At 51.8% G+C, this 27,412-nt stretch overlaps 4 protein-coding genes across 6 annotated transcripts; 2 read left to right on the top strand and 2 right to left on the bottom strand.

The window, feature by feature from the left end:
• Positions 1-23: 23 nt before the first annotated feature.
• b4galt1l (DP-Gal:betaGlcNAc beta 1,4- galactosyltransferase, polypeptide 1, like) lies at positions 24-8,783 on the bottom strand. The gene is made up of 6 exons (XM_086086053.1): positions 8,051-8,783; positions 6,546-6,781; positions 3,675-3,862; positions 2,315-2,437; positions 1,884-1,988; positions 24-699 (listed from the first exon to the last, which is right to left on the bottom strand). Exons 1-6 carry the CDS (start codon positions 8,349-8,351, stop codon positions 570-572), a joined length of 1,083 nt encoding a protein of 360 aa, XP_085942179.1. The 5' UTR covers positions 8,352-8,783; the 3' UTR covers positions 24-569.
• Positions 8,784-11,203: 2,420 nt separating this feature from the next.
• Positions 11,204-17,635, top strand: rest (RE1-silencing transcription factor). 2 transcript variants are annotated; one of them, XM_086086048.1, is made up of 6 exons: positions 11,204-11,351; positions 12,604-12,852; positions 12,920-13,381; positions 13,444-13,604; positions 13,696-13,779; positions 15,573-17,635. In XM_086086048.1, the coding sequence occupies exons 2-6, from the start codon at positions 12,638-12,640 to the stop codon at positions 17,051-17,053; spliced, it is 2,403 nt and encodes an 800-aa protein (XP_085942174.1). In that variant the 5' UTR covers positions 11,204-11,351; positions 12,604-12,637; the 3' UTR covers positions 17,054-17,635. The 2 variants fall into 2 exon arrangements, with proteins under 2 accessions (XP_085942174.1, XP_085942173.1); XM_086086047.1 differs by lacking the exon at positions 11,204-11,351 and adding an exon at positions 11,386-11,823.
• On the bottom strand, positions 17,247-23,276 carry noa1 (nitric oxide associated 1). 2 transcript variants are annotated; one of them, XM_086086049.1, is made up of 9 exons: positions 22,997-23,276; positions 20,627-21,559; positions 19,825-19,989; positions 19,634-19,744; positions 19,477-19,586; positions 19,275-19,406; positions 18,136-18,252; positions 17,935-18,052; positions 17,247-17,872 (listed from the first exon to the last, which is right to left on the bottom strand). In XM_086086049.1, exons 1-9 carry the CDS (start codon positions 23,199-23,201, stop codon positions 17,646-17,648), a joined length of 2,118 nt encoding a protein of 705 aa, XP_085942175.1. In that variant the 5' UTR covers positions 23,202-23,276; the 3' UTR covers positions 17,247-17,645. The 2 variants fall into 2 exon arrangements, with proteins under 2 accessions (XP_085942175.1, XP_085942176.1); XM_086086050.1 differs by having other exon boundaries at positions 19,477-19,568.
• A 1,076-nt stretch (positions 23,277-24,352) lies between these two features.
• Positions 24,353-27,319, top strand: nipsnap3a (nipsnap homolog 3A (C. elegans)). The gene is made up of 6 exons (XM_086086054.1): positions 24,353-24,668; positions 25,651-25,858; positions 25,941-26,102; positions 26,790-26,933; positions 26,994-27,056; positions 27,126-27,319. Exons 1-6 carry the CDS (start codon positions 24,423-24,425, stop codon positions 27,200-27,202), a joined length of 900 nt encoding a protein of 299 aa, XP_085942180.1. The 5' UTR covers positions 24,353-24,422; the 3' UTR covers positions 27,203-27,319.
• Positions 27,320-27,412: the final 93 nt, after the last annotated feature.

Genomic DNA, 27,412 nt, shown 5'->3' with positions numbered 1-27,412 from the left:
AAACACTTGAAAGTCACTTGATGTCAAATGTTTCACATTAATTCCGTCTTTTATTTGGAAGCAAAAATACAATTTCACCTTCAAAACGGACATAAGTGCAATTCTCGTGAAAAGCGTCATCAGTCACTTCCTCCGTCAAATTTAAGAGGGTGTCACATGAAGAGGTCAGAGGTCAGCGTTTTGGGAGTACAAGGCACACAATTAAAGCTGCTCAATAATCAGTCAGGCTGCATTCAAGACATGAAAACCACACGCACGCACATTCGAGTGATTCAAGCCCATCAATTAATAATGACGTTGCTTGGTATTAAAAACGCGTGCAACACATCGCGCGCGCGCGCACGCACACACACGGCGATTAAAGCTGATCAATCAATCCAGACTTTTCATTCAACAGTCACAATCTGTTGCCATAGAAAAAAGATGCTGCAATTTGTGATCCTCCCACAGCAAAAGATAAACAAGATTGATTGATTGATTGATTGATTGGAAAGGCCAAAGCGAGTCCAGCATAGCAAAGGTGGTCTTTCGGGCCGAGGCGGTCTCGCCCGCCCGCCGCCCGCCGCTCGTCACGGTTTGCCAATGTCCACGGTGATCTTGGTGTAAAGCGGCAACGTTTCCTTGGAAAGCAGCTTGTAGGACAGAGACTTGACGCCGTCCTTGCTCATCGTCTCCCTGGTGTGAGCGATGCGGTCGAACCTGCCGCCGTGTCAAACAAAACAAAAAGGACGGGTCACAAATGACAAGGAAGGAAGGAAATGAGAGAGAACAAAGCGAGCGAGAGGACGTCGTCACGCAAGAGAGAACTCCAGCAAGATGGCGGCCGGCGCGCCGCGTCTCGCCGCGTCTCGCGCTGGCTGCTTTTCTGCCGTCGCCGCTTGCTCGCCCAACTCGCCCAACTCGCACCTGACATTCCGCCAGCCTTTCTGCCGTGACAGCGGGGGAACGTTTGGGTGTCGGCCGGCGGGGCGAATGCGGATGTCCCAAGTCCCCACAAACGTCTCCACGCAGGATCCTCCCAATGCTGCCGGCGGCGCAGCCGAGCGTCTTTGTGCCGCTGAACGGCGCTCACAAGGACAAACGCTGGCGCTGGACTCGCAACCACATGAAGGATCCTTAACAAAAGTTTGGATCGAGCCGGCGATGTCACGCTCGGTGGGCCACTGTCGTCCCCTGACCTCAACCCCATGGAGCATCCTGAAGCACAAGATGGACAGTTGCCGTTTGGCCGGCAGCGCTCGCGGTCGCAAACAGCCGGCGTCCAGCTGGAAAGCGTCCGCGATCTAACAAATTCAAGGCGAGGACGTCTTCGTCAACGGGGGACAAAACCGGTCCAGCGCGTGCGAGGGAGGACACAAACGGCGCTCGCACTTTTTACACTTTCAATTTCGGACACATTTGACAGACGAGTACGTACGTCAAGAAAAAAGAAAAAAATATTTGAAAGCATTTGGATGTGAAGAATTGAGGCTCTATTTTTTTTGCACAAAACAAGAAAGTGAATCTAATAAGAGGATTGCAATTGAAGCTGGTGAGCGTACGGGTGAGGGTCAAAAGGTCAATGTCGCGCGAGCTTTTGCGAAGGCAAAACTGAACAGACGACAAAAGTCAGCATGCATGAAAATGATTGCCGGAAGCCCGAAGGCGACTCGCTCGCCCGCCCGCTCGCTCGCCCGCCCGCCCGCCCGCTCGCTCGCCCGCCCGCTCGTTCGCTCGCTCGCTCGCTTTTTTGTCGCGTTTTCAACTTGTTGACGTGTTGCAAACATCTGTGACGCCATTTGCAAGGTCAAAAGGTCGTCACGCGTGTCTTCGATCAATCGTGCTGGCCAAGGTGAGACGAGCGAGCGAGCGGGAGGGAAAGTAGAGCGCCCCGTGGTACGTACCGCTGAGGGTTGGGTTCGTTCTGCTTGTCCCTCTCGTGGCGAATCATGCGACATTTGCCAACCTCGCCGCTGGGCCTGGAGATGGACATTCCTTTGGACGCCAGCCTGACAACACAAGAGCCAAGACAAGATGGCCGCTTACAAAATGGAGCACACATGTGACAGCGCGACCACTCGCAGGCCTGCAAACCAACGGCAATACTCACGGCGACCGATCAGACGACAAATATTTTGCGGCCATGTTGGAACTCGGGGGTGTTCCGTACCTCCTACGATATTACCGGTGTATTTTTTTTTTCCAGTGATAAAAATGTGAAATATGGCGAAATTGACGCGATGACGTAATGCGTAACGTCGTACGTCTTTGCGTCTATTCGGGTTCAATTTTGTCCGGCGTGCCGTTTGTTCGACGACACGTGAGGCTCGCTGACCTGTTGTAGATGTCGTCGTCCTCGCCCCCCCAACCCCAGTAGTTGTTCGGGAAGCCGTTGATGCTCAGGTACTGATCCTTCATCATGGACGACACGCCGCCAAAGTATTGCTTGTACGGCAACCTAAACAACGGCGCAAAAGCAGTCAAGCTAAAGACAAAGTCCATGACAACAAAACATTGAAAAAAAAAAACATTTCATCTTTTGAACGTTGGAGAAAAATAATGAAGTGAATCTGCGGCTGCCCAAATGCGAGTGTGCTGGATTCATACCCAACCGCGTGTCCTTACTCCAACACAGCTGAATCCAATCATCAGCAAGCCGGATAACGATGCTGATGATGAAACAGGTGTGTTGCTGGACAGGTAAGGGACTCGCTAGCCAAGACCGGACTTGACTACCCCTGCTTTATAAGATCTGGCCCGCTGAGTGATGCATTGGTCGTTGGACGCTAAGTGGCTAACAGCTAGCCAGTTAGCATTAGTTCAACACAGTGATTGGTCATGATGCATCCACCCTTGCCCAGCGACGGGGGGATGACAGGTGGCTAGAACAACGCGCGGCGGTAGGCTACATCCAATTAGCTAACAACAACGCGCGGCAGTAGGCTACATCCAATTAGCTAACAACAACGCGCGGCAGTAGGCTACATCCAATTAGCTAACAACAACGCGCGGCGGTAGGCTACATCCAATTAGCTAACAACAACGCGCGGCGACGGCGGCGTGAGCCAGATGGGCTGATTTGCTGATCTTCTTTTTGCATGTGTGAAATGATCACAAACTTCTGCGCTGCCTTTTTGCACGTCTGGAAAGTGACAAAGGTCGTTGATGGTGACGGCGAGAGACGCGCGTCCTCGCTGCTTGCGTGCGTGCGAACGCTTGCGTGCAATATTCACATCATGACGTCATACCTTCAAAATGTTGCGAAAACGCTTCTCCAGACAGCAAAAGTCGACACTTTTGGAGACTGAAGAGGATCCGAGAACGAGCCGATGCTTTTATTCATTTTTTTCATTTAATCAACATAGCGAGAGCGACCGGTCGCCATGTAGGAAGACGCACTTTTGTCGATGTCACGATATTGTTTCATTTGGACAAATGGATCTTTTTCTAATGTGCCGGTTTGAAAAGTGAAGAGCAATTATTGTGCGGGTTTCCAAAGTGTTGCAAAAAGACGATTGAAGCCGATCGATCGGAAATGCCTGCGAGCCGAACTGATTGACGAGCATCTCATTTGAGAGCCACAAATTAAAATGGCATTTTGTTGAGTGACGACTTCTTTGATCGCAACAAATTGTATTTTTGCAATGTGCAGCTTACTCGAAGACGGAGGAGGAGGCGTGTGTCGCGTGTGTGACCTGAATCCAAACTTGTCCATGGAGACGGACAAATGTCTCGGCTGGCTGAAGCACTTGTAGATGTTGCGGTCGTCCATTGGGATCAAGTCCACGTCACTGAAGACCAAACAGTCGTAGTCGTAATCCTTCATGGCCTCCACGTAACCCACGTTCAGCAGCTTGGCCCGGTTGAAGGTCTCCTCTCCGTCCTGACGCGCGCGCGCGCACACACACGCACACACAGGGATGTTAAGATGGTGGCGTCCTTCGTCGCCTTGTTGTTGTGTGCGTACTTAACCACTTGGGGGGGGCGTCGCCAACAGCAAATCCTGCACATTGGCAGGTGGAGATTGGTCGCAGGAGACCAGTCACAAATTGTATTTGTCATTTTCTGCGCTTTAGCCACCAGATGGCACCAAATTGTGTGCTACGACGCCAATGTGGGCGGGGACGAGCATGATGTCACCATTCCAGGGTTATTATAGTTTTGCAATTTTCATTTTAGTTTTGAGTTTTGTTTTTTAATTTAAGTTACTTTTAATTACTTTTCAGGGTGGTTCTGTTAGTTGTTATTAGTCTTGGTTTTTTTTTAATGCTAAGTTTTAGTTTGAGTTCGTTTCAGTGCCCAATCGTAAATAAACAACACGTTCAAATGAGAAAAGTAACTCATTTCTTTCTTTCTTACCTCGCGTTGCATTTGGTTGTCGCTTCGGAGCGACGTCGTCCGAAGCCGCTTTTCTATTGGCTGCTGCTCGATGTCGTCACACTTTCAAATGTTCTTATTCCAGTGAAATAAAATCATCCCCAAAGCGGCGTTCAATTCATTAGCAAAGACTAAAACAAAGGACATTTTTGCTATAAATAGAGTTAGTTTTAGTTCGCTTTGGAAACAAAATGTCGTTTCAGTTCGTTTTTGTTTTTATTTTATTTCGTTACCAAAAATGTTTTTTCAATTTTAGTTTGGAGTTTTTTTGTTAGTTTTGGTTAACTAAAATAATCCTGCACCCAAAAAGGCTGGCGTGCTCACTGAAGGAAGATCAAAGATGCTGGGTGCAGTGGCAGGTCAAAGGTCACGGACAGCCCTTTGTCCTCATCTGGGCATTGGCGCAAAAAACATTGGGTTAAAAAAAAAATGTCTTCAAACTCCACAGTGCACCTTTAATGGCCGCCTTGGCCCGCGTCATTCGATTTTCATTCACTGACGGCGCTTTTTTTTTTTTTTGGGACTCGCTTCCACGACGACGACAGCCAGCTCGTTTGTTTGCCATCATTTGGGAAGTGGTCTTCTGCTCGCACATCGTCGCAATCGGGGACTTCGGGAATGCAAACGAGGCTAACGAACGTGACACTTTTCAACAGCTTGGATTTTTTTTGTCATTTATCAAAGAAAAAACGACTCCAACGTGAATCCAAGTGAGAACGACATGAAACCCAAACGCGTCCTCCGCACAATCCAGTTGCAAAAACGACAACAAGCTAAAAGTTGCAAAAACCTGACGGACGTTGACGAGCGGCGTGCGTGCGTGCGCGCGCACTTTTGACAAGTGTCGATGCTGTTGCACTTGGACGCACTCCAAAATGGCGTCCTCGCAAAGAAGCCCGCCCTTTCTCCACTCTGGCGAGAAACGCATCGTGACGCGTGGCGCCAGCGTTCGCAAACGCCAAGACCTTCCAACCAATGCGGTGGCTCTGAATCCTTTCACGCTTCCTGCTTCAATTTGAACAAATCAGAAGACGTTTGACGGAAAGCTCACCCAGTAAATCACGCCGCCACCGCCACCGCCACCGCCGCCGGAACAACGACAAGAGAAGAAGAAGGAGGAGGAGGAAAAAAGAGGAGGAGGTGCAGCCCCTTTGGTCGGCCGTCAGCTGCTATTGGCTGACAGATCGGAGGGGGCGTGTCTGAGCGGCTCCAGAGACACAAGCCAGTGGTGGCGCCAGGTTAAGGTTAAAGGTCGCAAAGAGGAAGACAACAAACAATTAGAAAGGTTGGCATGCAAAGCATCAACACGATTTGCGTTTCATTCAAACACGTCAGCAAAACGCGCTTTTATACACCACGCAAGACGTTGCCACATTTTTCACACGCGACGTCAAAAGATCCTTCGGGATCGCTCGAGAAAGACCAAAAACAATTTCACATTCTATTGATAATCTTGAAAATGGAAAAGGCATGAAAAGTTGGAATTGCATTTTTCTGACATGGGAAGGATACAAAAAAAAGTGATGTCACTATTGACTATTTTTAGAACCGATTCATCCTAATCCAATTGTTGGTCGTCGTGGGCAGCGTTCTCATCGCGGGAATTCTCACGCGGGCCAGCGAACAGACTCGCGCGAGGCTGGCTGTCAATCAACGGGTCACCTGACACGTTTGTCGCTCGCTCGCCGACGCCATCTGAAGCGTTTCTCGGCACGGGGGTCGCGGGTCCCGACTGTCTTCCGCCAGTAGGCGGGCGGGTCCGCCCTCAACTGCTTGCCAGCCAATGGCAGGGCGAGCACGAACCAACTATTTTCCTATTTTCCTGCCATTTTTTCCAGTCGGCTCGCGTTCAAGCGTTTTGTCGTCCTTTCTGCTCCAACGACATCCCGGTGATGTCATCTTCGCTCACGAGCGGCAAGTGCACTCGCATTCGGACGCAACAAATACAAGCCGTCGTGCGTGAGAAGACGATCGAGCGACTTCAATCATCTTGATGGATTGTGGTGTATAAAAGCCAACGATTGATTATTGTTAGTGCAAAATCAAGCCGCCGTCGATAGCGTCCAAGAAGTCATTCACGCCAGAGTGACGCCAGCGGTGACGCCAGCGGTGACGCCAGCGGTGACGCCAGCGGCTCCGCGGCTTTGCGCTCCGCGGCTTTGCGCTCCGCAACTCCCGCCGGCAACTACCTGATTGATGACGTAGACGCCGTAGTCCAGCTGTTGGCGCTGCAGGATGGGATGCAAGTAGAAGAGCCAGAACTTGAGGTGCTCGTCTCGCTCGCGGAAGGGGATGACGATGGCGACCTTCTGCAGCGCCAGGCACTCTTCGGGCTTGTAGCGCCCGCCCGGACCCACCCGGGGGTTGGCCTTCGTCACCGCGGCCGGGCTCACCGGAACGTTGAACTCCACCCGCAGGGGACCCACTGCAACGACAGACACCGTCACGGCTGAGGAAAGATGGCCGACAGGAGGTCACGGCTGAGGCAACGCGGCCGGCAGGAGGTCACGGCTGAGGAAAGACGGCCGGCAGGAGGTCACGGCTGAGGCAACGCGGCCGGCAGGAGGTCACGGCTGAGGCAACGCGGCCGCAAGCGTCGACAGCTGCCCGCAAGCGTCGCTCATACAGACAGACGGCAATTATTACGTCACTTCCGCAACGTTCTGGCCATCATTACTCAAATAAAACGAAGCCACGCCTTTCAACCGCGCTTTCCTTCCCTTCCTGCCAAATTGCCAACTTCTCACGTCAATGTTCACATTTGCTTCGATTTCCAACAATCTCGCATTTAGAGACAGACAGACAGACAGACGGTTATTTCTTCTCCTGTCATGTATTTTACATGCTCAAGAAAAGCAACCTGTCAATCGAGTGAACGTCGTTTGATTTTGCGCTTTTTTTTCATGACATTTCACGCTCGAATCAAACCGCAGAAAAATGGCCGCTCAACTTTGCTGTAAAACAAAAGAAATGTTGAATGGCTGCCTTGCCGCGCATTGCGAGTCAAAGATGGACAACCTGGAAGCAACACAAAACTTGTTTTTCTCGACTCCGGCCTCGCCGGCCAGCAGAGATTGAAGACGGCACGCGTCACCTTTAGCCTCAAATGCCCTCTGACCTTTCTTTAAACCAACAACATTGATTTAAGACGCATCGTGTACTTCACCCCCAAAAAAAAAAATATTGTTTTTATTTTGAGTGAACAGGTTCAGACAGGAGGCAAAAGAGCTCACGGGACAGATCATTTATTACTAACGTGACTTCTATCTTGAAGTCAAGATACTTAAAAAATGTACGTGAATAGAATTCATTGCGTGCAATTGCGTGCAGCATTCACACTTTTCTTAATGTGCAATATTCGCTCTCCCTCGTTGGGCAAATACCGCAATTCTGCACGACCACGTCTGCCAATAGACTTGCATTGTGTTCCGTTTGATTCTATTATTCATATTTTGTTACCTTGCACCAAACAAAGCAGCGTTCCGAATGTCCTTCCTGTTGGACAAAGATAAGAAAGGCATTCTAGTCTACGGGTAATTTAATGTGAGTTTAAAAGGTAAGCTAATGTGAAAGTATTAAAATGAATAAACATTGAAAAATGGAACACATTCTGCTCCCTGTCCTTTAAGAAAAGCAACAAGTGAAGTCAACCTCGCAATTTGGGAAAAGGTGCAGAAGAAGGAAAGCGACTGACCGAGCAGGGGTGACGTTTGAGGACATTTCTTCAAGTTCCTGCCGGCCGCCGGTTCGACTTGGGCTCGTCCGCCTGCTTTGGCTTCCGGTGGCGGCTGGGCGGCACCGGTGCTTCCGACGGCGCTTGCGAGGGTGCCGGTGGCGTCGCGGCTTTGCTGGTTCTGGACGAAGGCGAAGCGGAGGTCCAGCGAGCGGACGTAGAAGAAGACGGTGACGGAGATGTGCAGAAAGCAGAGCACAACGACGAGCTTACACGTCCGGTGAAGGAGGTTAAAGTTGCCCGACGGCTCGGCCGAGGCCATCGTGACCTCACGCACTTCCGGTCCGGTTCTGTTCTGTTGACCCTGCTAGCTGCTGGCGTGGACCTCCATCTTCTCTCAAGTGGACGTGACGACGCGAGCCGGAAGACGAACCGAGACAGGCAGAGACGTGACGTCAGCAACCCGAGCGCTGTCACGCTTAACTTTAGCCGCGTTAGCTTTAGCCCTGTTGGCTTTCCTGTCGAGCGTTAACGAAAGTGGGTTCGGTTCGGCCGCTTCCTCAAAATCAAAGCTCGAAGCGGTCCAGAGGAGCCTCGCGGTGACGTCGCAGCTTCAAACAGTGTTGACGTGACGTGACACGCGCGCGCGCGGCCACGATTAACGACTTGATTGTAACTTCAAACTGTCGAAAAAGTCCACAAAGTTCAACAAGTAAAAAGACTACACAGCTGCGTTTCCACCAACGCATTTCAAAATAAAATACACTTCCTGCTTTTACGCGACGGCATTTCACCGGAAACCACAGCTCGGCGCGCTGTAGCAGTAAACACGTCACTACGCGGCGGCCATATTGGTAAGGGTTACGCACCCACCTTGGAAGAGGAAACAAAGGCAATACCGTATATAAATCTGTTAGCACCTGCAGTGTTATTTAAAAATTGTATTTATGAATTATTTTCTCTGCCCTCCATGTATCGCTTTTAGGAGAGAAAAAACAAATCCTGAAGCTGTCCCTGATTATAACTTGCTCATTTTGCAACCGATCTTCACAAAGTTGACTTTGTTGTCAATCTCACGTGTGCTACAAATACATCATATTTCATTAAAAACGAAACCATAAAGCTTTCTACCAACGAAGCCTGCCATTTTAGAGGATAACCTGAAAATGCCATTTTCAGGGTTCTTTTTCTTTCTTTCTTTCTCATCGCTCTGCATCATCAGCGGTGATACCAACGAGTTTTGTTTTGTTATATTGCGTTGTTATATTTTTGGTATATATGTCTAATTTTTAACTCATTTTTTATAATTATTATTAATACATAATCAAATGTTCTTTGTGCATAGTGTGTGCACATCTAATTTATTTGTACTTGCTTTTATTTTGCCTTGTTTAACTCAGCATTGTAAATGAGAAACCGTTCGCAATTGACTTATCAGTTAAATGAAAAGGGAAAAAACTATTTTATGCACGTGAGTGTGCGAAGCATTTATTCATTGATTTATTCATTTTAATCCCGGAGATCTGAGGCAAACGTTTTCTGAACAATAAAATGATAACAATATAATGAATGAGCAGTTGTCTTTTTTTTCTGGAATCAACAGTTTTTGTTTCTTAAATTGACATTAATGTATAGCAGCAAACTTTAGTTTCTGCTCGAGAAGTGCATCCCCATATTTTTGCATTACTTTGCATATGAAAACAGTCCTGTGAACACCCAAATGACGTTGTTATTATGCAGGATGGCAAAAATGTTTCCTTCTTGCAATGTTGACAGCGCTTCCGGTTTCCGGCCAGCGGCGGTTGAGCGCCTGCAGGCGGACATTCCGTGTGCGCATGCGCACTGCGGAGCAACGAGCAGCTTTCAGAGACGCTCTGGGAAAGTTCTTGCATGAATGTGCAATATCCATTCTGACGCCTCCGTGTACTGTAAAGAGGCCCACAATAATAATAATAATCATAATAACCCGTATGGATTTTTGGAGCACACCCCTATTAGTGAGTACGAAGTAATACATGTTGTAAAACTGTTCTACAGTGAGATATCAGCACAATGAGGGAAAAGCGGCAAATAATATATAACATTGTTGGCGGTGATGAGGAATGATCAAATACAGCCGACATCTACAGTGTAAAAATTAAATAAAAATGGATGTGTGCATAATAGTTGAATGGCTTATTGAAAAGTTGCAGAAATGAAAGCAATTCTAATTTGAACCATAAGCACAAATAATATAACAAGAGTGTATCGTACAGTCTGTATATGCAGTACAGTACTTTGTCCAGATCCATCGGTTGTTTTTCACGCTCTTTGGGGGCGGCTGAGTTGGAGTTTGTCCCACCTGAGCTGGCTTTGGGCGAGAGGTGCGGCTGTTCTGTCACAATCTGTTGCCTCATCCGAAACTCAACCAAACTCGCCACCTGTTCTTACTGGGCACGACCTGTTTCGGACAACGCGCACCGAAGTGCAAGGTGTGCTACCTCGACGGGTGGGCTGTTTTGTCGATACGCGGGTCCACCCTTGACGGTTTCCCAGTCAATAAAAACAAGGCACGTACTGACCCACATCCACTCTCACGCTTCCAAAGCAACCTCGGAAGCAGGAAACGGTTGTGAAACGTCAATGACGTCATCGGCACACAGGAAGGCCGGAGCCAAGATTGGAAAACTTCTGAAGTTGGCCTTGGAATTACCAGCATGCAAAACGGCCTTGTGGGAATAGTTGCTCGGAATGACTTTCTTTTTCCTTTTTAACCTTGTTCATGTTCGATTTGAATTGTTTGGAGGTAGTTGCAGACTTGAGTTCCTCGAACCCTTTTTTTGGTGTATTTAATGAGTTTTCCCCACCTCGTCCCCTGCCATCTGCGGTCCAGATTATGATGATGTTCTATTTTAACTCCACCACTGAGTCAATTTAAAATGTTATAAAACATAACATTTCTTTCTCAGCTCAAGTCGTGCAGCGAAACAAATATGGATTCTTGCAGTAGAAGGAAGTTGAGCAACAACATGAAAAAGTAGTCAAAGAAAAAATACTGTCGTCAAATCGAAACGGACTTTACCGTTATAAAAACATACGTTAGTCAAATCAAAGAGTGAAATAAAAGAAAAAGTAGCGCACAGTAGAAGTTGGAAAAGGAAGCGTTTTGTGAGCGAGGCGGGCGGGCGTGATGACGTCACTCGCGCCGTGTGGCTCGCCGTCGCTGTGCAGGAATGTGCGCAAACTTTTCCGTCTTTCTCGGCCGCTTCGTCCTCGACGACGTGTGAAAGTTGTCCGCAAGCCGGCGGCCCCCCCTCGACGAGTTGCTGCCGCGGGACAGCGGGTGAGTGCGAGCGGGACTTTGCGGGACTTTCGCGGGACTTTCCGGGACTTTCGCGGGCCTCCGAGGCAACTTTGGCCGCTCGTCGGCCGGCGGAAAATGGAGGCGGCCCGGCCCGGCCCTGTCCGGCCCAAGGGCCGACGAGGCGCTGTCCGTCGCTGATCGCGATTCAGGACCATGGCTAACACTTCGCAAGTCGCACTTTTGCCGTCGTTTGGAACCCTGCGGCCTCTTTGGGGGCTTTTTGCTTGGTTTCCGCTCGCCATGTTGGTCGCAAAGTGAAATTGCGGCCCAGCAAACCTTCGTGCTAACTTGTTGCGACAACTTTCTGCTTTGGAGCTTCTGCAGTCTCCTTCTAAATGCGTTCGGAAGAACAAATCCCGAAAGAAGGAATGCGGTTCGTCTGTTGAATCAACGTGAGCTTAATGATGAAGATGATGATGATGATGAGCAATGGCGTCAGAGTGTGTCTTGGGTGCGTTCAACTTGTTTTTGCTGCTTTTGCTCGGCAGGCGCTGTCGACCGTGTTGGTGCTGTTTCAAAATGGCCGACATTCTCCCACACTTGGCAAACTTTGTCACAAGCGCCTTCTTCGCACAACAGTGACGTCACCAGAATGGATTCACTTCACGCCGACCAGCTCAAAATGCTTGCAAAACATTTCGCCATTTTTTTCTTCATTCCCTCTCAGGCTACGGCACTCGCTCATCTGTCCCTGCCCCGCTGTCCGTCCTCGTCCGCCTGTCCCCGTCCGTCTCCGTCCGTCCTCGTCCGCCCGTCCTCGTCCGTCTGTGCATGTTGTGCTCCAACTTGCAGCTCCTTGCAAGTCTTGACTCAGCACATCCCCAAATTTCGTCTGGGCTCGCTGGCGCTTATTTGTCGGGCCACTGTTTGGAAAGCGCCTTCCGGCTGACCCGCGTCGCTTTCACTAACAACATGGCCGCCAACAGGGACGAGCTGGTTTGCGAGTGACGGCAACTTTTTCCAGCCATTTGCTTGACTCTTTGAAAAGCACCAAAAGTTGACTTGCATTTCATGTTTTGGGGCGCTTTGACCCGAGGTTTGTGCTTTTCACCAAGATTGGAACCCGACATGAGAAAAGCTGGAGAGGTTGCCGCCCACTGCGTGCATTTTCATTTCTTCAATTCAAATTTGCAAGTTTGCTGTTGCCACACGTTGCAATGAAATTGATCATCGGGGACTTTTCGGTGTCTTTGATTTTCTCATGTGGCGCTCGCTGCGTTTTCTCTTTCAGGAGGTTTGAAGCAGGCGAGCGGGTTGCGGCGGCCATGGCGGCTGCGGCGAGCTTCTCCATGGAAGCCTTCCCGCTGATGGACGACGACGTCCGCGCTTCGGCGGCCCCTCAGCTGGTGATGCTGGCCAACGTGGCGGCCGTGGCGGCGGCGGACGGCGCCGAGGGCAGCGTGGCGGACGACAAGGAGATGATGGAGCTGAAGACGGTGGCATGCGGCTACTCGGACAGCGAGGACGAGAGCGTCATCAGGTGAGCGCACGCGCGGGGGAAGCGCCTGCCGACGCTCGGGCTGACGTTCCGCGCCGCTCGTTGGCAGGTACGCGTACGACAACCATGACGGCGACTTCTCGCCATCTCCGGGCCTCGGCGCCGCGCAAGGACAGAAGGGCGCACGGGAGGGCAGCGGCGAAGCGCTGGCCCCAAGTTGGAGCGGCCCTGACCCGCCGCCGGCAGTGGCGGCGCCGCCGGCACCGCCGGCACCAGACAGAGACGGCGCCGCGGAGGGCGGCAAGAAGAAGAAGAAACCTTTCCATTGCAAGCCGTGTCACTTCCAGGCTCACGACGAGACAGACTTTGTGGCGCACCTGCAAACGCACGCCGTCAGCAAGATGGCGGTGGTCAACCGCGTGGAGGGCCGCGGCAAGGCCAACGAGGCCGAGACGGCCCAAGAGGACCCCAAAGGTTTGATCCGATGCGAGCGCTGCGGATACAACACCAACCGATACGACCACTACGTGGCGCACCTCAAGCATCACGGCAAGGAGGGCGACGACCACAGGTGAGCTGCCGCGCCTCTGCCGCGCCTTTGCCGGCAAGTGATGATGTGCGTTTGCGCCGCAGGGTGTTCAAGTGCACGTTGTGCGCGTACAGCACCGTCAGCCAGTACCACTGGAGGAAGCACCTGCGCAATCACTTTCCCAGCAAGCTGCACACCTGCGCGCAGTGCTCCTACTTTTCCGACCGCAAGAGCAACTACATCCAGCACATCCGCACGCACACGGGTGAGCCGGCCCCACCGATCGGGGGGGACGCGATGGGGGGGGGGGTGTCTTCCTCTTGCAAGGTCAACATATGCGTGTGTCCATCTTGCAGGTGTGCGTCCTTTCCGGTGCCCGTACTGCGACTACTCCAGCTCGCAGAAGACTCATCTCACCCGACACATGCGCACGCACTCGGGTTAGTACGTCCGTCCGTCCATCCATCCGTCCGTCCGTCCGTCCGTCCATCGACTGATTGCCTTCTGTGGATGGAGGCCCCGCCCCTCGCCCACGGGACATCGTTCGGGCCTCGCCGATTGAGCCGTCGCTCCACACGACCACTTTTCAAAACAATCCTCAGTCGAACTTCAGTGGAAGTCGAACCTTAAAGCCACAAAAGCGTATGAATGCGGTGATGACACAAACGGAAAATGATCGGCCCTTTCAGTCAATCAATGGTTTTATACAAAAACCTATTGAGGAGCTTTCATGTGAACAAAATTGTCGACTTGGCGAAAAAGCACATCACATCAGTTTGAAAACAATTGCGTCCTCTTGCAAAAAAATGTGCATTCTCGCAATCTTTGCGAGGGAACACGAACGTCTTTGCGAGGGAGCGCAAAGATGTTTTTTCCCTACGATGTCACCCTAGCGTCTCCGTATGTTTTTATTTGTTCTAGTGGACGCCAGGATAGTTTGGCTGCAACGTGTTGTAAACTTAGCAAGCTTAAATGCAACATCTTTAACATGAACATAATGCAAATCAACTTGCGCTTGTGATTGGTTAGCGACGATCCAATCATGAACCAGAAGAGTTGACATCCTCCAAATGATGCCTTTTTATTGGTTCAGACACGCAAATAAAAATGTCATGTCCACCGCAATCGTAAAAGTCAGCGGTCCTCGATTACCCTTATCCAGCCTGTTTTCCATGTCTCCCACAGCCAACACAGGTGTTTCAAACAATTAGCTAATCGGCAAGCTGTGCATGAAGCCTGAGAACGACCCTCAACTGTGTTGGCCGAGAGAGACACGGAAAACAGGCCGGAGAGGGGTACTCGAGGTCCGGGGCTGGGAAACGGTGATCTGCGGGTACGAAGGGGTTCAAAACGAGCAAGAAAAAGGCGGGCCTTCGTTTGGTCGTCTCAAGCGCTTCGCAAACTCGAAATGCGTTTGCGGCTCTCGCAATTGCAACTCTGAAAAATGACGCGTCACGACGGCCTTTTTGTTGTCGTGTCATCACTTGATGGATTTGAAGGGAAAGAAATGCAAAGATGTTCAAGATGCCCAAAAAGAAGTTTCCTGCTTTTGGACTTGAAAGTTCTGCTCTGCTGTTACGTTCAGCAAGTCTTCAAAGACAAACAATCGAATGATTTCGGCGGCAAGTCAGCAAAAAACAAAACCGTCGACGTTCAGCATCTTTCAAATGATTTGCTTATCAAATTGTTCAAACATCGGAATCCTTTCAGCCAAAAAAAAAAAACTTCATCGGTTGGGCCCGAGTCGTCGTCGTCGTCATCATCATCATCATCATCATCATCATCATCATCATCATCATCATCATGTGAATGCTAACAAGACTTTATTGTTGTGACTTTTGTTTGTCCACCGAAGCATTCAAAAGGCGCAGCGACACGGTAAACGCTTTGTGTTTGTGTGTGTGTGTCTTTGACTTGACGTGTTTTCAACATTTTGCCCGAAGTCGTAGAAGTGAAGAATTTAGTATCACCCCCCCAAGCAAGTGAAGATGAAGAAATTATTTGAAATTGACCTTTAACCTTTGTGCATCCATGTGGAAAATCATATAAAGTAAAGTGGGCAGTTTTCCAAAAGATCCTGTAAAAATCCAGACAAATTCCAGCCAGGGTGACATTTTGCAAGTCCCGTTAGGTCAGTGCGACCTCCAGTGGACAACATGAGCAACAGCAGTCAGTTTTCTTGAAAATGTGCATTTTTGTCCAAGTTTGACAGCGGATTGGATTTTGTGTGCAGGTGAGCGTCCGTTCAAATGCGAGAGCTGCAACTACCTGGCCGCCAACCAGCACGAGGTGACCCGCCACGCCCGGCAGGTCCACAACGGTCCCAAACCGCTGGCGTGCCCCTACTGCCAATACAAGACGGCCGATCGCAGCAACTTCAAGAAGCACGTGGAGCTGCACCTCAACCCTCGCCAGTTCCTGTGCCCGCTCTGCAAGTACGCCGCCTCCAAGAAGTGCAACCTGCAGTACCACATCAAATCTCGCCACTCGGGCTGCAACGTCACCGTCGACGTCTCCAAGGTCAAACTGAGAGTCAAAAGACCCGACGGGCCTTGCAAAACAAACCCCACCGACGGCCACGAGGACTTTGACGGCCGAGGGGCGGAGCGAGAGCCGCTTCCTGCCGACAAACCGCCCGGGCCTATCAATTTGTCGGTCAGAAAGAGTGCCAAAGCGCCGCGGGCGCCGGACGAGGAAGAGCCGGCCCAGATTCCCGGGAAAGGCGCCGCGGAGAAAACGGAGCAGGAAAATGTCGCGGCAGCCCGACAAAAGAAGACCAAAGAGAAACCAGAGGAGACGACGGGCGGCGCCAAGGCCAAGAGAAGAGTCAAGAAAACCGCGGCCCGTGGACCGCGTGACCCGGAACCGACACGGGACGAGTCGGAAGCGAAAGCAACGGCTGGCCGACGCCATGGCAACCAGAGCGGCAAGCCAAGAAGGTCCGGCGGGAGGAAGCCAGACCAAGAAGAAGTCGCTGGGAGCGCCGCGGCGCCACGAGGTCTTCAGGACGGCGCCAAAGAAAAGTCCAAAAAGAGAAAAGTGGCAGAAGCGCTCCACCTTTCGGACGCGGACGGCGCCAAAACCCGCAGAGTCCCAACAGGCAGCAAGTCACAGCGGCCCGGCTCGCCCGCCAAGAGGACCAGGAGGTCCGCCAGGAAGTCTTCGCCACTTCCGGACTCTGAGGAAAGCTCCGCCCACCCGGGTGAGTCCTCCCCCGCGACGGTTCAGGTAGACTCGGCCCCAAGGGAGCCCTCCAAAAGCCTCCCCCAAGGCGGTTCCGCTGATGCGGCGCCCGCAGATGCGGCGCCCGCAGATGCGGCGCCCGCAGATGCGGCGCCCGCAGATGCCTCGGTCAAAGCCGCCTCCCCGCCGCCGCTTGCCCGGCAGTGCGGCAAAGCTTCGGACGCCAACGACGACGAGGGCGTCCACAGCAGCCACGAAGGAGGCGGCGACGTCAGCGAGAGCGGCGACGTCAGCGACGGCGCCTCCGAAGGCAGCGACGACTCCGGACTCAATGGAAACGGTGCCGGCGCTGGAAACGCTTCCAAGGACCCCGAGTCGCCCACCTGTGAAATTCCCACGCCGACTGAGCTCAAAAGTCACATGTGCATCTTCTGCGACCACCATTTTCCCCTGGAAGCCGAATATCGCCGCCACCTCAACCGCCATCTTGTCAACGTGTACTACATGAACACGGCGCCGGCGAGCGACTGACGCGAGCGCCGCACGCTTTTCCTTTCCTCTTTGTCAAGCATGCCGGACGATTGCAGCGTCACGCAAGAGGGGACGGGGTCAAAGGTTAAAGCTAGCTTTCTTTGAAGCGTTTGACAATCTGGCTTTTCTTCAGCACCTTCCGTTGACTTGTAAATGTTTTGGTGCAATATTTTCAGAAATGGAGTCAACATCCTTTAAATAGAACATTCTTCAACATTCTGTCTTTATTGTGTGTTTGTGGACTCTTTGAAACACTTTGTACCATTTGGACCTTGCGCAATCCTGGTCCACAAAGTGGAAACCTGCCAGAGTTTGGCTTTCGCCGCAGCCGCTTCGACTTCACCGGCAGGTCAACCAGCTCGGCGAAATCCCAAAATCGAACCGTCTGCGTTTTGACTTTGTGGACCCCTGCTAACGAGTGGGCGTGGTCAAAAGAGGAGAACTTTGTGTACCTAATCACGTGACTGCCCGCGTTGGAGATTCTAGCCGCGTTGGTCGCTTGCCAGCACCTTTTTGCTTTTCTTTGCCGTTGTCGGCGCTTTCCAACGCGGCCGTTGCTGAAATAAACTTTTCTTGATTTGACGAGCTGCTTTCAAGTGCGTTTCTTCTTCTTCTTCTTCTTCTGCCGCCTCGGGCCGACGTCCAGCAGCGCCGCCGGCGTGGGCGCTTTGTAGGCGGGCGACCTGGGCACGCGCGCCCCCTTGAGGGAAACCAGGTGAGGAAGAAGCGGCGGCGTCCTCAGGCCGAAAGCCGCCGAGGGCGGCCCGTGAACTCTCAGCAGCGGCAGCTGGCCCGCCAACGCCGTCACGGCCACCCAACCTGGACACAGCGGCCGTTTGTCAGGATGGAACGCAGGCGCCGGCGGGGGCGCGGCGCCGTACCTGCGGTTGACAGCTTGATGTCGGCGGCGGCCTCCAGGGGGCCCCGTCCCTCCAGCCGCAAGTCCTGAGGAACCAACGGCGGAAAGTCCTTCATGCGCTCCGCTCCTCCCGCCGGCACCTGAAGCCAAACCCGCAACGGAGGTCGTGCGGCGATTGGTCACCGTCCCGAGCCCAATTTTCCACGCGCAGGCGACCGCTCACCCCCAGCAGCTCGCGTCCGGCGTGTTTCTGGTAAATGGCGTCGGCTTTTTCCACGCTGCTGACGTGAACCGGAACTCGAGCGGAGGCCATAACGGAAAACCAGCAGGATTTCTCCCCCTGGAACGGAATCCATCCCAAATGAGGTCAAAGGCGCTCGCGACATTTTCGGGCCTAATCTGGACGAGACGACTTCCTGTCGGAAATCCTTTTTTCAAGTACCTTGCAAAACAATCACTTGCCGAATGCAGACAATTGAATTTCAAACGGCGACTGCCGCGCGCGCCAAAAAATGAAAGCTGAAGCTCCGACGACGCTGCCAAAGATGAATTGCACCTTCTGCCATCTAGTGGAAGAAGGTGGAATTGTTCTGCTGCTATTTAAGCACTTGAACGGCGAAGGGCGAAGGTTTACGGAGAAGCTTAATGTATGTATTGGCAACAAAAGTGAAACTATTGAAAGCCCACGAGAGACGTGGGACGATGACAACATCTGCTTTCCTGGCCACACATCTGCATCTTGTTTACACAATTATTCTTTTTAAATCCAATCTCGGACAAACGTACGTAGCGTTGTAGCACTTTTATTGCAGCTGTCGGCATCGGACTTACAACTTAAAGCTACATACCGACACAGGTGAGGCCGGCAGGTATCAAAACAGAATGCAATATTTATTCGGACAAGATGAACAATATGCGGACACTCAAGTATATAACGAGGCGCACCCCAAAAAACGTTGGGTCGCATTTATAGGAATCGGAACACAATTCTGGTGCTCGTTGCCTTTTGATCCGACATTCGTCTTTTCTTTAGCCTTCAGGTTACGCGATTTTCGACACATTTCAAGACGAGGACCGAGTCAGGGCGGTTGTCGATCGAGCTTTGGAACCCCCGACCGCAAAACGATACGACCGGGCGGATTTGATCATTTGATTTCTTGCCACGCGGTTCCCGCGATGCAACGCGCAAAACAAACGTGACGTCACGCATGATCCTCCCGTAAAATTGTGCTTGGGAACGACCGGTCGACACGTGGCGGCTTCATGCCGGCCGGCGCACGAGACCAGCGGCGACCGATCGGCGCCAAGTCCAAAGTTGTCAATCAATAACGTGACCGTCAACAGTTTTGCACGCGTACTGACCTCCAGGAAGTCGATCCTGGCCAGAGCGCCGACAAACAGACTCATTCCGGCCTTCAAGACGAAGGTGCGAGGGACGATGGCCCGCGCGGGGACCACGCTTCTCACTTCCTGTTGGCGGAGCAGGTGCAAGATCTGCGGACAGCGGTTGACGTTGGACTTTTTTGCCCAGGAGACGCCACTTAAGCGCTGACCCGGCACTCACGTCGCGTTCTTTGGTGATTCCTGGCGTGTCAAAGAGCCAATGCGCGTCTTTGAGCTCGTTGTACGTCAACTCGCCGGCTTGGTCTTCTTTTCCTGTCAAAAGTGGGATCGCTTCAAACGGCGCACGGCGGCGTCAATCGAGCGCTCCTCTTTCTCACCTGTCGCCGCCGTTTCCCCGTCGTGGTCGTTCTCTCCAAAGGCCAAAGCGTCCGGATGGAAGCTGATGGTTCCTCGGCCCACTTTGGGCAGGAACGTTCGACCCACGTGACCTGAGCACAAAAGGCCGAGTGGGTTTGAGGCCTCCGACGGCCGCGGCTCCGCCCCCGGCTCCGCCCGCCGCCCATCGTACCTACTAAGTATCCCTGGCGGCGGAGGTCTTGGAGTTTCTTCAGCTCGCCAGGCGGCAGGTCGTCGTCCGTCTGCCGGCGACATTCCTCGAGACGGCGTTGCCGGCGAAACATCCGGTACGGCGTGGGGTTGATGATGGGGAACTTGAGCAGGTTCAAAGTGGTCCCTGTGCACAAGACACGGTCGCACCGCAGCCGGGCGTCAAAAGACAAACAACGCAATTTGCCTTTTGACATCCTCAGTCATCCGGGTCACGGCACCCCGCAAAAGTGGAATTTTGCCAACTGGGCTCTTGTCGGCCGTTTTCACAGTTGCTCAATTGGGCTTGTGGGGTCGGCCCGCCCGGAAAGGACGGCGCCATCCAAGCAGCTTCCTAACTCAGCGCGTCGCATGTTTGCTGGCAACAAAATGTTGCTCTTTTGCTGACTCGGAGATTTAAATTTGGTCTTTTGTGATGAACGGGTCCAGTTTTGCTACTTTGGGACTTGAGCCAAGTCTGCCACGGGCACAACTTGAAAAACCAAACGGACGAATGTGGGCCGTTCTCCCCCCCCCCCCCTTTTTTTATTGGACTTGCGTTTTGTTCATGTAGCTATGCTAAGCAGGTGTAATAAGGGCGGAACCCGACACCGACCGCAGGCCGAAGCATCGGAAGCTCTCTTCTGATTTCAGAGACATCAAACGCCTCCGACGTCACATTCATCAATCGGGCGGTTTGGATGAAGCGGCAAGAGTCCGGTCGGCCCCGTTCGGCGTTTGCGGCCAAGCGGAGCGAGTCGCCGAGCGCTCGGCGGCGAACTCACCCGGCCACGGAGAGACGGTCGCTTTGCCGATGAGGTCGGAGGCGCGGGACTTGCAGTAGTCGGACCGCAGCAGCGCGTTGAAGAGCGTGGACTTTCCGGCGTTGGCGCTTCCCACCAGGTAGACGTCGCCTTTGTACTTCCAGGCCCTCTGCAGGCCGGAGACGAGCGCCTCCACGCCGTAGCCGGTCTTGGCGCTGATCAGGTGGATGTCGCTCACCTGAGAGCCGAAGCCGGCGTCCCGGCACAAGCGGCCCAGCAGCCGCCGGATGCGTTGCAGGTAATTGGGCGCGTCCGCGGGAAGGAGGTCAATCTTGTTACCCAGGACCACCACGGCTTTGTTGGCGCCCACCAAGTCCGGAAGGTCCGGGACCAGCGAGTCGGGGATGTCCAGGAGGTCCACGATGAGCAGCACCAGCGCCCTCTGGGGGCGGATCTGCCGCACCAAGTCGCGGAACTCGTCCTTGGACACTTGCACGTCCAGGGCCTTTTGATGGTGGCGCAGCAAATGGCAGCGCTGGCAGGTGGCGCCGTTGAGACGCTCCTCCCGCAGCAGGGCCTTGTATTTCTCGCTGGGCAGGTAGCCCGGGACGGCCCCGTCGGCGCAGTGCAGGACGGCGCCGCAGCCCGAGCAGCGGGTATCGCTCGCGGGTTCCTCGCAATCGGGCGTGCCGTAGATCTTGTGCTCCGCCTTCCGCGCCGCCTTCTTTTTCTTGTCGGAGGCCACCATGCTGGGGCACAGCGGGAAGTCCGCGTCGTGGAACTGAATGAGGGATTGCGCCTCGAGGGCCGGTCCGCCGCCGCCGTCCTTCAAACCGCACCGCGCCGACCTGCCGCCGCCGGTCCGCTGAGCAGAAGTCAACGCGAGCGCGGGCGGAGGCCAGTTTGGCGGCGGACCCGCATCCGCATCCGCCGCGGCCTCTTCCGTCTCGGGATCTGAAAGGACACGAGACGGCTTCAACGCACATGCAGGAAAAACGGCCAACGGGGTGCCGGTTCCACAACAAGATGGCGCCCCACATCACGAAAAGGAACCGCACGATACGTTCACGTTTCTCATCTTCTTTTTGTTTTCTTACCTTTACTTCCTCTGGAGAGCGGAATTGTTAGTATAGATTAGTTTTGGACATTTTTAATGATCTATCGATCGATCGATCGATGGATGTTGTTGGTTTGTGAAGCCTGCTTGTTCCTAAACAGGAAAGCGCACTTGTTCGCTTGCTTCAAACAAGACAAGGCATTTTATTCGGATATTTCATTTGCATTTCAAGTCCGCGTTCTTGCCCGAAGTCCGTTTTGCCGTTCGGCGCTCGCTTGACGACACGGCGAAGGAATCGCGACTGTTGGAAGCTCGTGTGCCGTACGGCTTTCGTAAAAGCAGCCAAGATGAAATCAAGACATTTCCGGCAAAAAAAAAAGGACATTCACTTGCAGAAATGCAGTCTGCGTGTTATCGTTTGGAAAAAGAACTTATTGCATTTTCTTAGGATTACAAAAAAGTTTAGAGTTCGTTACTTCATTTGTTTTTGTTAAGTGACTTCATCGGGGACTTTTGAAAGACAGCGAAGGAGGGAAAAAAATGGCTTTTTGGGGTCTCGCCGACTCGATTGTCGCCAGATGATGACGACTTAACAACGGACAAGAAAGCGCAAATCGACAGACAAAAAAAGAACCAAAGCGACACACTCGGGGGGCCAATCTTCTAACCTTGATGCCACCTTTTCTTAACCTTTGTCAGATGACGTCACGGGGGTCAAGCAGAGGTGAAAAGGTTCAATTCCTTTCGAAGACAGGAAAGGACAGCACACTTTCACACAAATTCGACTTTTCCTAACTAACGTGTTACTGACGCAAGTCTCTGCAAAATATTCATAATGAAATGAAAAAGAGAAAGACGGTAATTGTTGTTTTTGGGACGTGTCTATGATGTTTTTCATTTATTTTGGAATTGGCCATTCTGTAACAAACAATGTCAAAGTGTTCATAATCCCGTTCGTGTGGAAGCCTGCCTTCCCTTTTACTTTCAACTGCTATTTTTCGGTTGCATTCATGATCCATTTGTGACCCAAAAGCTTTATTACTACTTTTATTAAAAGTGTCTTCTTTTTTTTAAAGACATGAATCTGACGCTTTAGATGTTACTGCCGTAAAGAGTTATGGGTAATATCCTTTGCTACAGGTTGGTTATTCGTGCTTTGCTAAAGGTTCTTTTGTATATATAAAAAAAAAAGAAGAAGAAAAAAACACGTTATTTTGTACATGTCCTCCAAGTACTTCCGGGTCATCCGACTCGGCTGGAATCGGCGACTTGCGAAGCAAAAACGAGAAACCCGAACGTGTCCCCGAACAGAAATTCAGGCGTGCAGTGCTGACCTGTGACCTCCTCGAACCAGAAGCGTTCTTCCCGCCCGGGATCCACAGTGCAGGTCCGTTCGAGTCCGCGCGGGAGCTTGGCGGCCGCGCGGTCGCTCGAGGCGCGTCCTGGCGCGGCTTTCGAACCCGAAAGTGACCCGCTCCATCGAGTCGAGCGCCGGAGTCCGAGACGCAGCGTCGCCGCCACGCGCGCTGCATTCAACATGTCTCCGTCGTCTTGACCTTCGTGTGACGTCACTGCCTTTCACTGCGCGGAAGTGACGTCACTGAGCGACACAGTCTTGATGGGGAAAAGAATAAAACGAGTCAATCCGCCGCAAAGTTCATCCCAGCTGCTTCTTACTTTGGAAACATGACTAGTGCCCACATACAATTTTATATGATAAACATTATTATTATTTTAGCATAATTCTACATTCATGCATCCAAATGTATCCATAAGACATTGAGTTGGTTTTTTTTTGCATATAAAAAGTTATTTTCTTTATTATTTACTTGTGCCAATCAAAAAGCTATCAAAACATTTACTGCAAACTTGTCTGACCTGATACTGTATTTAATTTAATTATTTATTTAAAAAAATATTTGGTTTTCATTTTTGTTTCGTTTTTTTACCCTTTGTAACCTCCTTGGCGTGCTTTGTGAATTTGTTGGTTGTATACAATATCAACATTCAAATTGTTCCACGTTTTCTATACGCTTCCTTGTTTGAATAAAGTTGAATGAAAAAATTATATATATATATATATTAGAGCAACCAGTTCAGGGTGTACCCTGCCTACTGCCCGAAGCCAGCTGGGATAGGCTCCAGCGCCCCCCGTGACCCTTGTGAGGACAAGCGGTTAAGAAAATGGATGGATGGATGGATGGATATATATTAGAGAGAGAGAGAGAAATAAACCCCCCAAAACAAATGTAACACATTGTTTGCCAATATGTATTTTTATTTACGTGAATTGACTAATATTTGTGTGAATGTTTACTTTTGGAATAATATTTTCGTTTTACATGCTCAAGTGTTTTGTGTACTGCGCATGCCATGAGCGCAAAAGAGAGAGAGGTGCAATCGAGCGAGCGAGCCTCATTCGAGAAGAGAGTTCAATAAAAAGAGACGAGCCTGAAATCGTGTCGTGTCTTGTTCATTTAGCAGGGAAGACGCCAGGAGACATCAGAAAGTCCAAACTATTTGCAACCCGCCTTTTATACAGCCTCGAGAAACGGCAACAATAACATCTTAGGGTTACGCAAACAAAACAAAAACAAGAGCGAAACGAAACACGTGACCAGCGGCACGCTACGCGATGACGTCATCAACGCTCCATCCCCGATTTTGGGAGTCTCACTTTGCTCAACTCTGATGACCAAACAAGAGCGATCCAAAATGTCCAAATCCGTTCAACTGAAATGATGGCACGATCATCACATCATGCAACACAACAACACGTTCGCAACACTTCCTGTCAACAACATTCGACCTCCAAGCAAAACTATTCGGCAGACGAGAGTGAGCCCTCTGTCTGAATGCTGGAGGATCTTTGGATGTGTGCTCTCTTCAACTTTTCTTCATCAACTTTTTCTTGCCTTCTTTTTGTTCTTTCTTTTTGGAAAAATGATCCGCTTGTCACGCTGCGCGCGCCTGCTGGCCCGCTTCCGCCTCTCGCCGGACGTTCACGTGAGTCCACCGAACCCGACCGGATCCGAACAGGTCAAAGGTTCAACTTGACACTTTATTTATTTATTTTACACAAAAACTATCGCCTCTCGCCGGACGTTCACGTGAGTCCACCGAACCCGACCGGATCCGAACAGGTCAAAGGTTCAACTTGACACTTTATTTATTTATTTTACACAAAAACTATTTCCAAAATTCTCGTTGGCACGTTTCAAAACTTAAGTTGTTTTGAGAACTCTTCACATAATTGTGATCATCAAGTCCTCCTTCAAGGTTGACAAGGAAGCAAAATGCGACTGCAATTCAATTTTAAACAAAAACAAGGCATGGCTTTCTATCATCTATCAATGTGCTATTTCGCCATAATTGTTGTAAAATTGCAAAGTCTTGGATTGGCAATTGATGTTATACCATAACGAATTGGGTCCAATTGTGGTACTTTATGCACTTGAAGTTGCATCCGTAATGTCGCATGCTTCCAAAATTCCTTTGTTATACCACAAGAGAGAAATCAATCATCAATCATCAATCATTATCACCGGAAGCGCTTTTTCAACATGGCTGCTGCTGGCGAAGGCGACACTTTTTGGACGACGCCATTCGGGGCCTTTTGTCCGCTCGCGATGTCACGTGACACGCGTCGGCTGCTCAACCCGTCGGACACATTTCATGAAGGACACGCACACAAACACACACGCAGTTGATCTTTGGACAGGCTGGAGTGAAATGTGAAATGTTTGGAGTTGAAAATTAACCAAGTCGGCTCGTTTTCCAACTTCAAGTAACGGACGACTACATTTGGATTGTTTTCCTTTTCAAGCACCAAACACAAACTATGACCAATATGATGATGTCATCACATGATAAGATCAAAATGTCATTTGTCAACGACACATCAAAAGCAACACGTAACAAACACACTAACACGCACGCGTGCACAATGCAAATACCTGAATGTGTGTGCGTGTGTGTGCGTGGTCAGCGCTCAGCAGGCCTGTCAACGGGAGCCCGAGAAGGAGGCGGAGCCTTGTACGAGTTCCGCACCTACCAAATCCGTCCAGACCGGAGCTCCGCCTTCCTGAAGCTAACTAATGAGAAGATTCACCTCAGGACCGCCCACTCGGAGCTCATTGGCTACTGGAGTGTCGAGTACGGCGCCCTTAATCAGGTCTTCCATATTTGGAAGTACGGTGAGGAATCCGTCTGTCACAAGTCTGTGGCGGGGGGTCCCGCCCCGCCGTGAATAAGCCCCGCCCCTTACTTTCCCCGTAGACTCCTTCAGCCAGCGCGCGGCGGTGCGCGCGGCGCTCGCTCAGGACGAGCGCTGGATCGGCGAGTACGTGAGCCAGGCCATCCCCATGCTGACGTGTCAAGACAACCGCGTCGCCGCCCTGCTGCCCTGGAGCCGCATCAGTGCGCCGCCGCACCCCGGAGGTCGGTCATGTCACGCCACGTCACGCCACGTCACGCCACGCCACGCCACGCCAAGCCACGCCACATCACGTCACATCACACCACATAAAGCCGCGCCACGTCACGCCACGTCACATCACGCCACATCACGACACGCCACGTCACATCACGCCGCGCCACATCACGCCACATCACGTCACGTCACGCCACATCACGCCACGCCACGTCACATCACACCGCGCCACGTCACGTCACATCACGTCACGTCATGCCACATCACGCCACGCCACGCCGCGTCACGTCACGTCTGCTTCAACGCGTGGTGGCCTCATGCCTGAGCTCATTCAGTCAACACGCGGGGCCTGATTTTGGCGCCCAGCTTCAGTCTCACGCAAAGCGCCGTGCCACTCGACACGGGTGCCCTTTTGCTTCTTTTCATCTTTTCCCACACTTTGCACCGATACAAGTGGCCGTTTGTGCCATTGCGGGATGGAACACAGATGGCCAATCGAAGCGGCTCCCCCTCATTCGCCTTAAAACCAGGCCAGCGGAGTCCCAAACATGCTAGTCTCGACTCGCCGTGCAAGAAATTGAGGATTTGCCCGATTTTCTGGCCAGCGCTCGGGCGGGCGTCCCGTGAGGTCAAACGTGTCTTCAACTAATTCCGCATATAACGTCACGCGTGTCTTTGATTTGTTTTTTTTCCAGGAGTTTTTGAACTGGCCTCCTTCAGGACGCGGGTGGGCGGCGCCGCACTTTGGGGTGCGTGTCTCCAGGACGCCTCCCGCGACGCATGCGGGCACACTCACCTGGTCGCCGCCTTCGACGGCAACATCGGCCAGCTGGACACAGGTGAGTGCAACGTGCGTGCGCGTTTGCTCACACGCAGGTGACGCGCTCGCCCTTTGCCAGTTCACGCCCTGCGGTGGTTCAAGAGTGCCGACGAGCGCCATCAAGCGCAAAGCGAGACGGCAGGTGAGAGCCCGCCCGGCCGGCGATGACATCATCACGGCATGACATGTGACATGACGACGTGTCCTTCAGCGCTCGGCGGGTCCGGCCTGCTGGAGTCTCGCGAGACCAAAGTCATGTTCTCGTGTTCCTTCTCGCCGCTCAAGTGATTTCCCGACGGCTTGTCAAAATGGAGACGTCCGTCCGATCCTGCGGCGGTGGGCGGGGCTTCGTCCGCCCAAAAACCTTTTCTTTTTGTTTGCTTCCAAATAAAGTTGTGGAGCAAAGTTTGCGTATGCGTCGTCTGGCATTCCAACACGTCAACAAGACGGGAAACTTTTCACGATGACCGCAGTTGACATCCGCGATGAGCACTTCTT

The sequence above is a fragment of the Leptonotus elevatus genome, chromosome 10 (genome assembly GCF_054856555.1).
Source record: "Leptonotus elevatus isolate MCC_2025b chromosome 10, RoL_Lele_1.0, whole genome shotgun sequence".
Taxonomy (NCBI): Eukaryota; Metazoa; Chordata; class Actinopteri; order Syngnathiformes; family Syngnathidae; genus Leptonotus; species Leptonotus elevatus.
The sequence above is the reverse complement of the archived record's forward strand: the minus strand, read 5'-3'. Positions and strand labels throughout refer to the sequence as shown.

Coding starts and splice junctions, on each gene's coding strand:
- rest (XM_086086047.1), top strand. CDS start 11,774: ATGATGAAGATGATGATGATGATGAGCAATGGCGTCAGAGTGTGTCTT. Junction 13,382..13,443: donor AAGGAGGGCGACGACCACAG/GTGAGCTGCCGC, acceptor TTTGCGCCGCAG/GGTGTTCAAGTGCACGTTGT. Junction 13,605..13,695: donor GCACATCCGCACGCACACGG/GTGAGCCGGCCC, acceptor TCCATCTTGCAG/GTGTGCGTCCTTTCCGGTGC.
- nipsnap3a (XM_086086054.1), top strand. CDS start 24,423: ATGCAACACAACAACACGTTCGCAACACTTCCTGTCAACAACATTCGA. Junction 25,859..25,940: donor CTTCCATATTTGGAAGTACG/GTGAGGAATCCG, acceptor CTTTCCCCGTAG/ACTCCTTCAGCCAGCGCGCG. Junction 27,057..27,125: donor AGCGCAAAGCGAGACGGCAG/GTGAGAGCCCGC, acceptor CGTGTCCTTCAG/CGCTCGGCGGGTCCGGCCTG.
- b4galt1l (XM_086086053.1), bottom strand. CDS start 8,351: ATGGCCTCGGCCGAGCCGTCGGGCAACTTTAACCTCCTTCACCGGACG. Junction 6,782..8,050: donor TCAAACGTCACCCCTGCTCG/GTCAGTCGCTTT, acceptor CTGTCGTTGCAG/TGGGTCCCCTGCGGGTGGAG. Junction 2,438..3,674: donor ATGGACAAGTTTGGATTCAG/GTCACACACGCG, acceptor GCCGTTGTTTAG/GTTGCCGTACAAGCAATACT.
- noa1 (XM_086086049.1), bottom strand. CDS start 23,201: ATGTTGAATGCAGCGCGCGTGGCGGCGACGCTGCGTCTCGGACTCCGG. Junction 19,587..19,633: donor CGGGGAAACGGCGGCGACAG/GTGAGAAAGAGG, acceptor CGCCGTTTGAAG/CGATCCCACTTTTGACAGGA. Junction 19,407..19,476: donor GAATCACCAAAGAACGCGAC/GTGAGTGCCGGG, acceptor CGCTGTCCGCAG/ATCTTGCACCTGCTCCGCCA.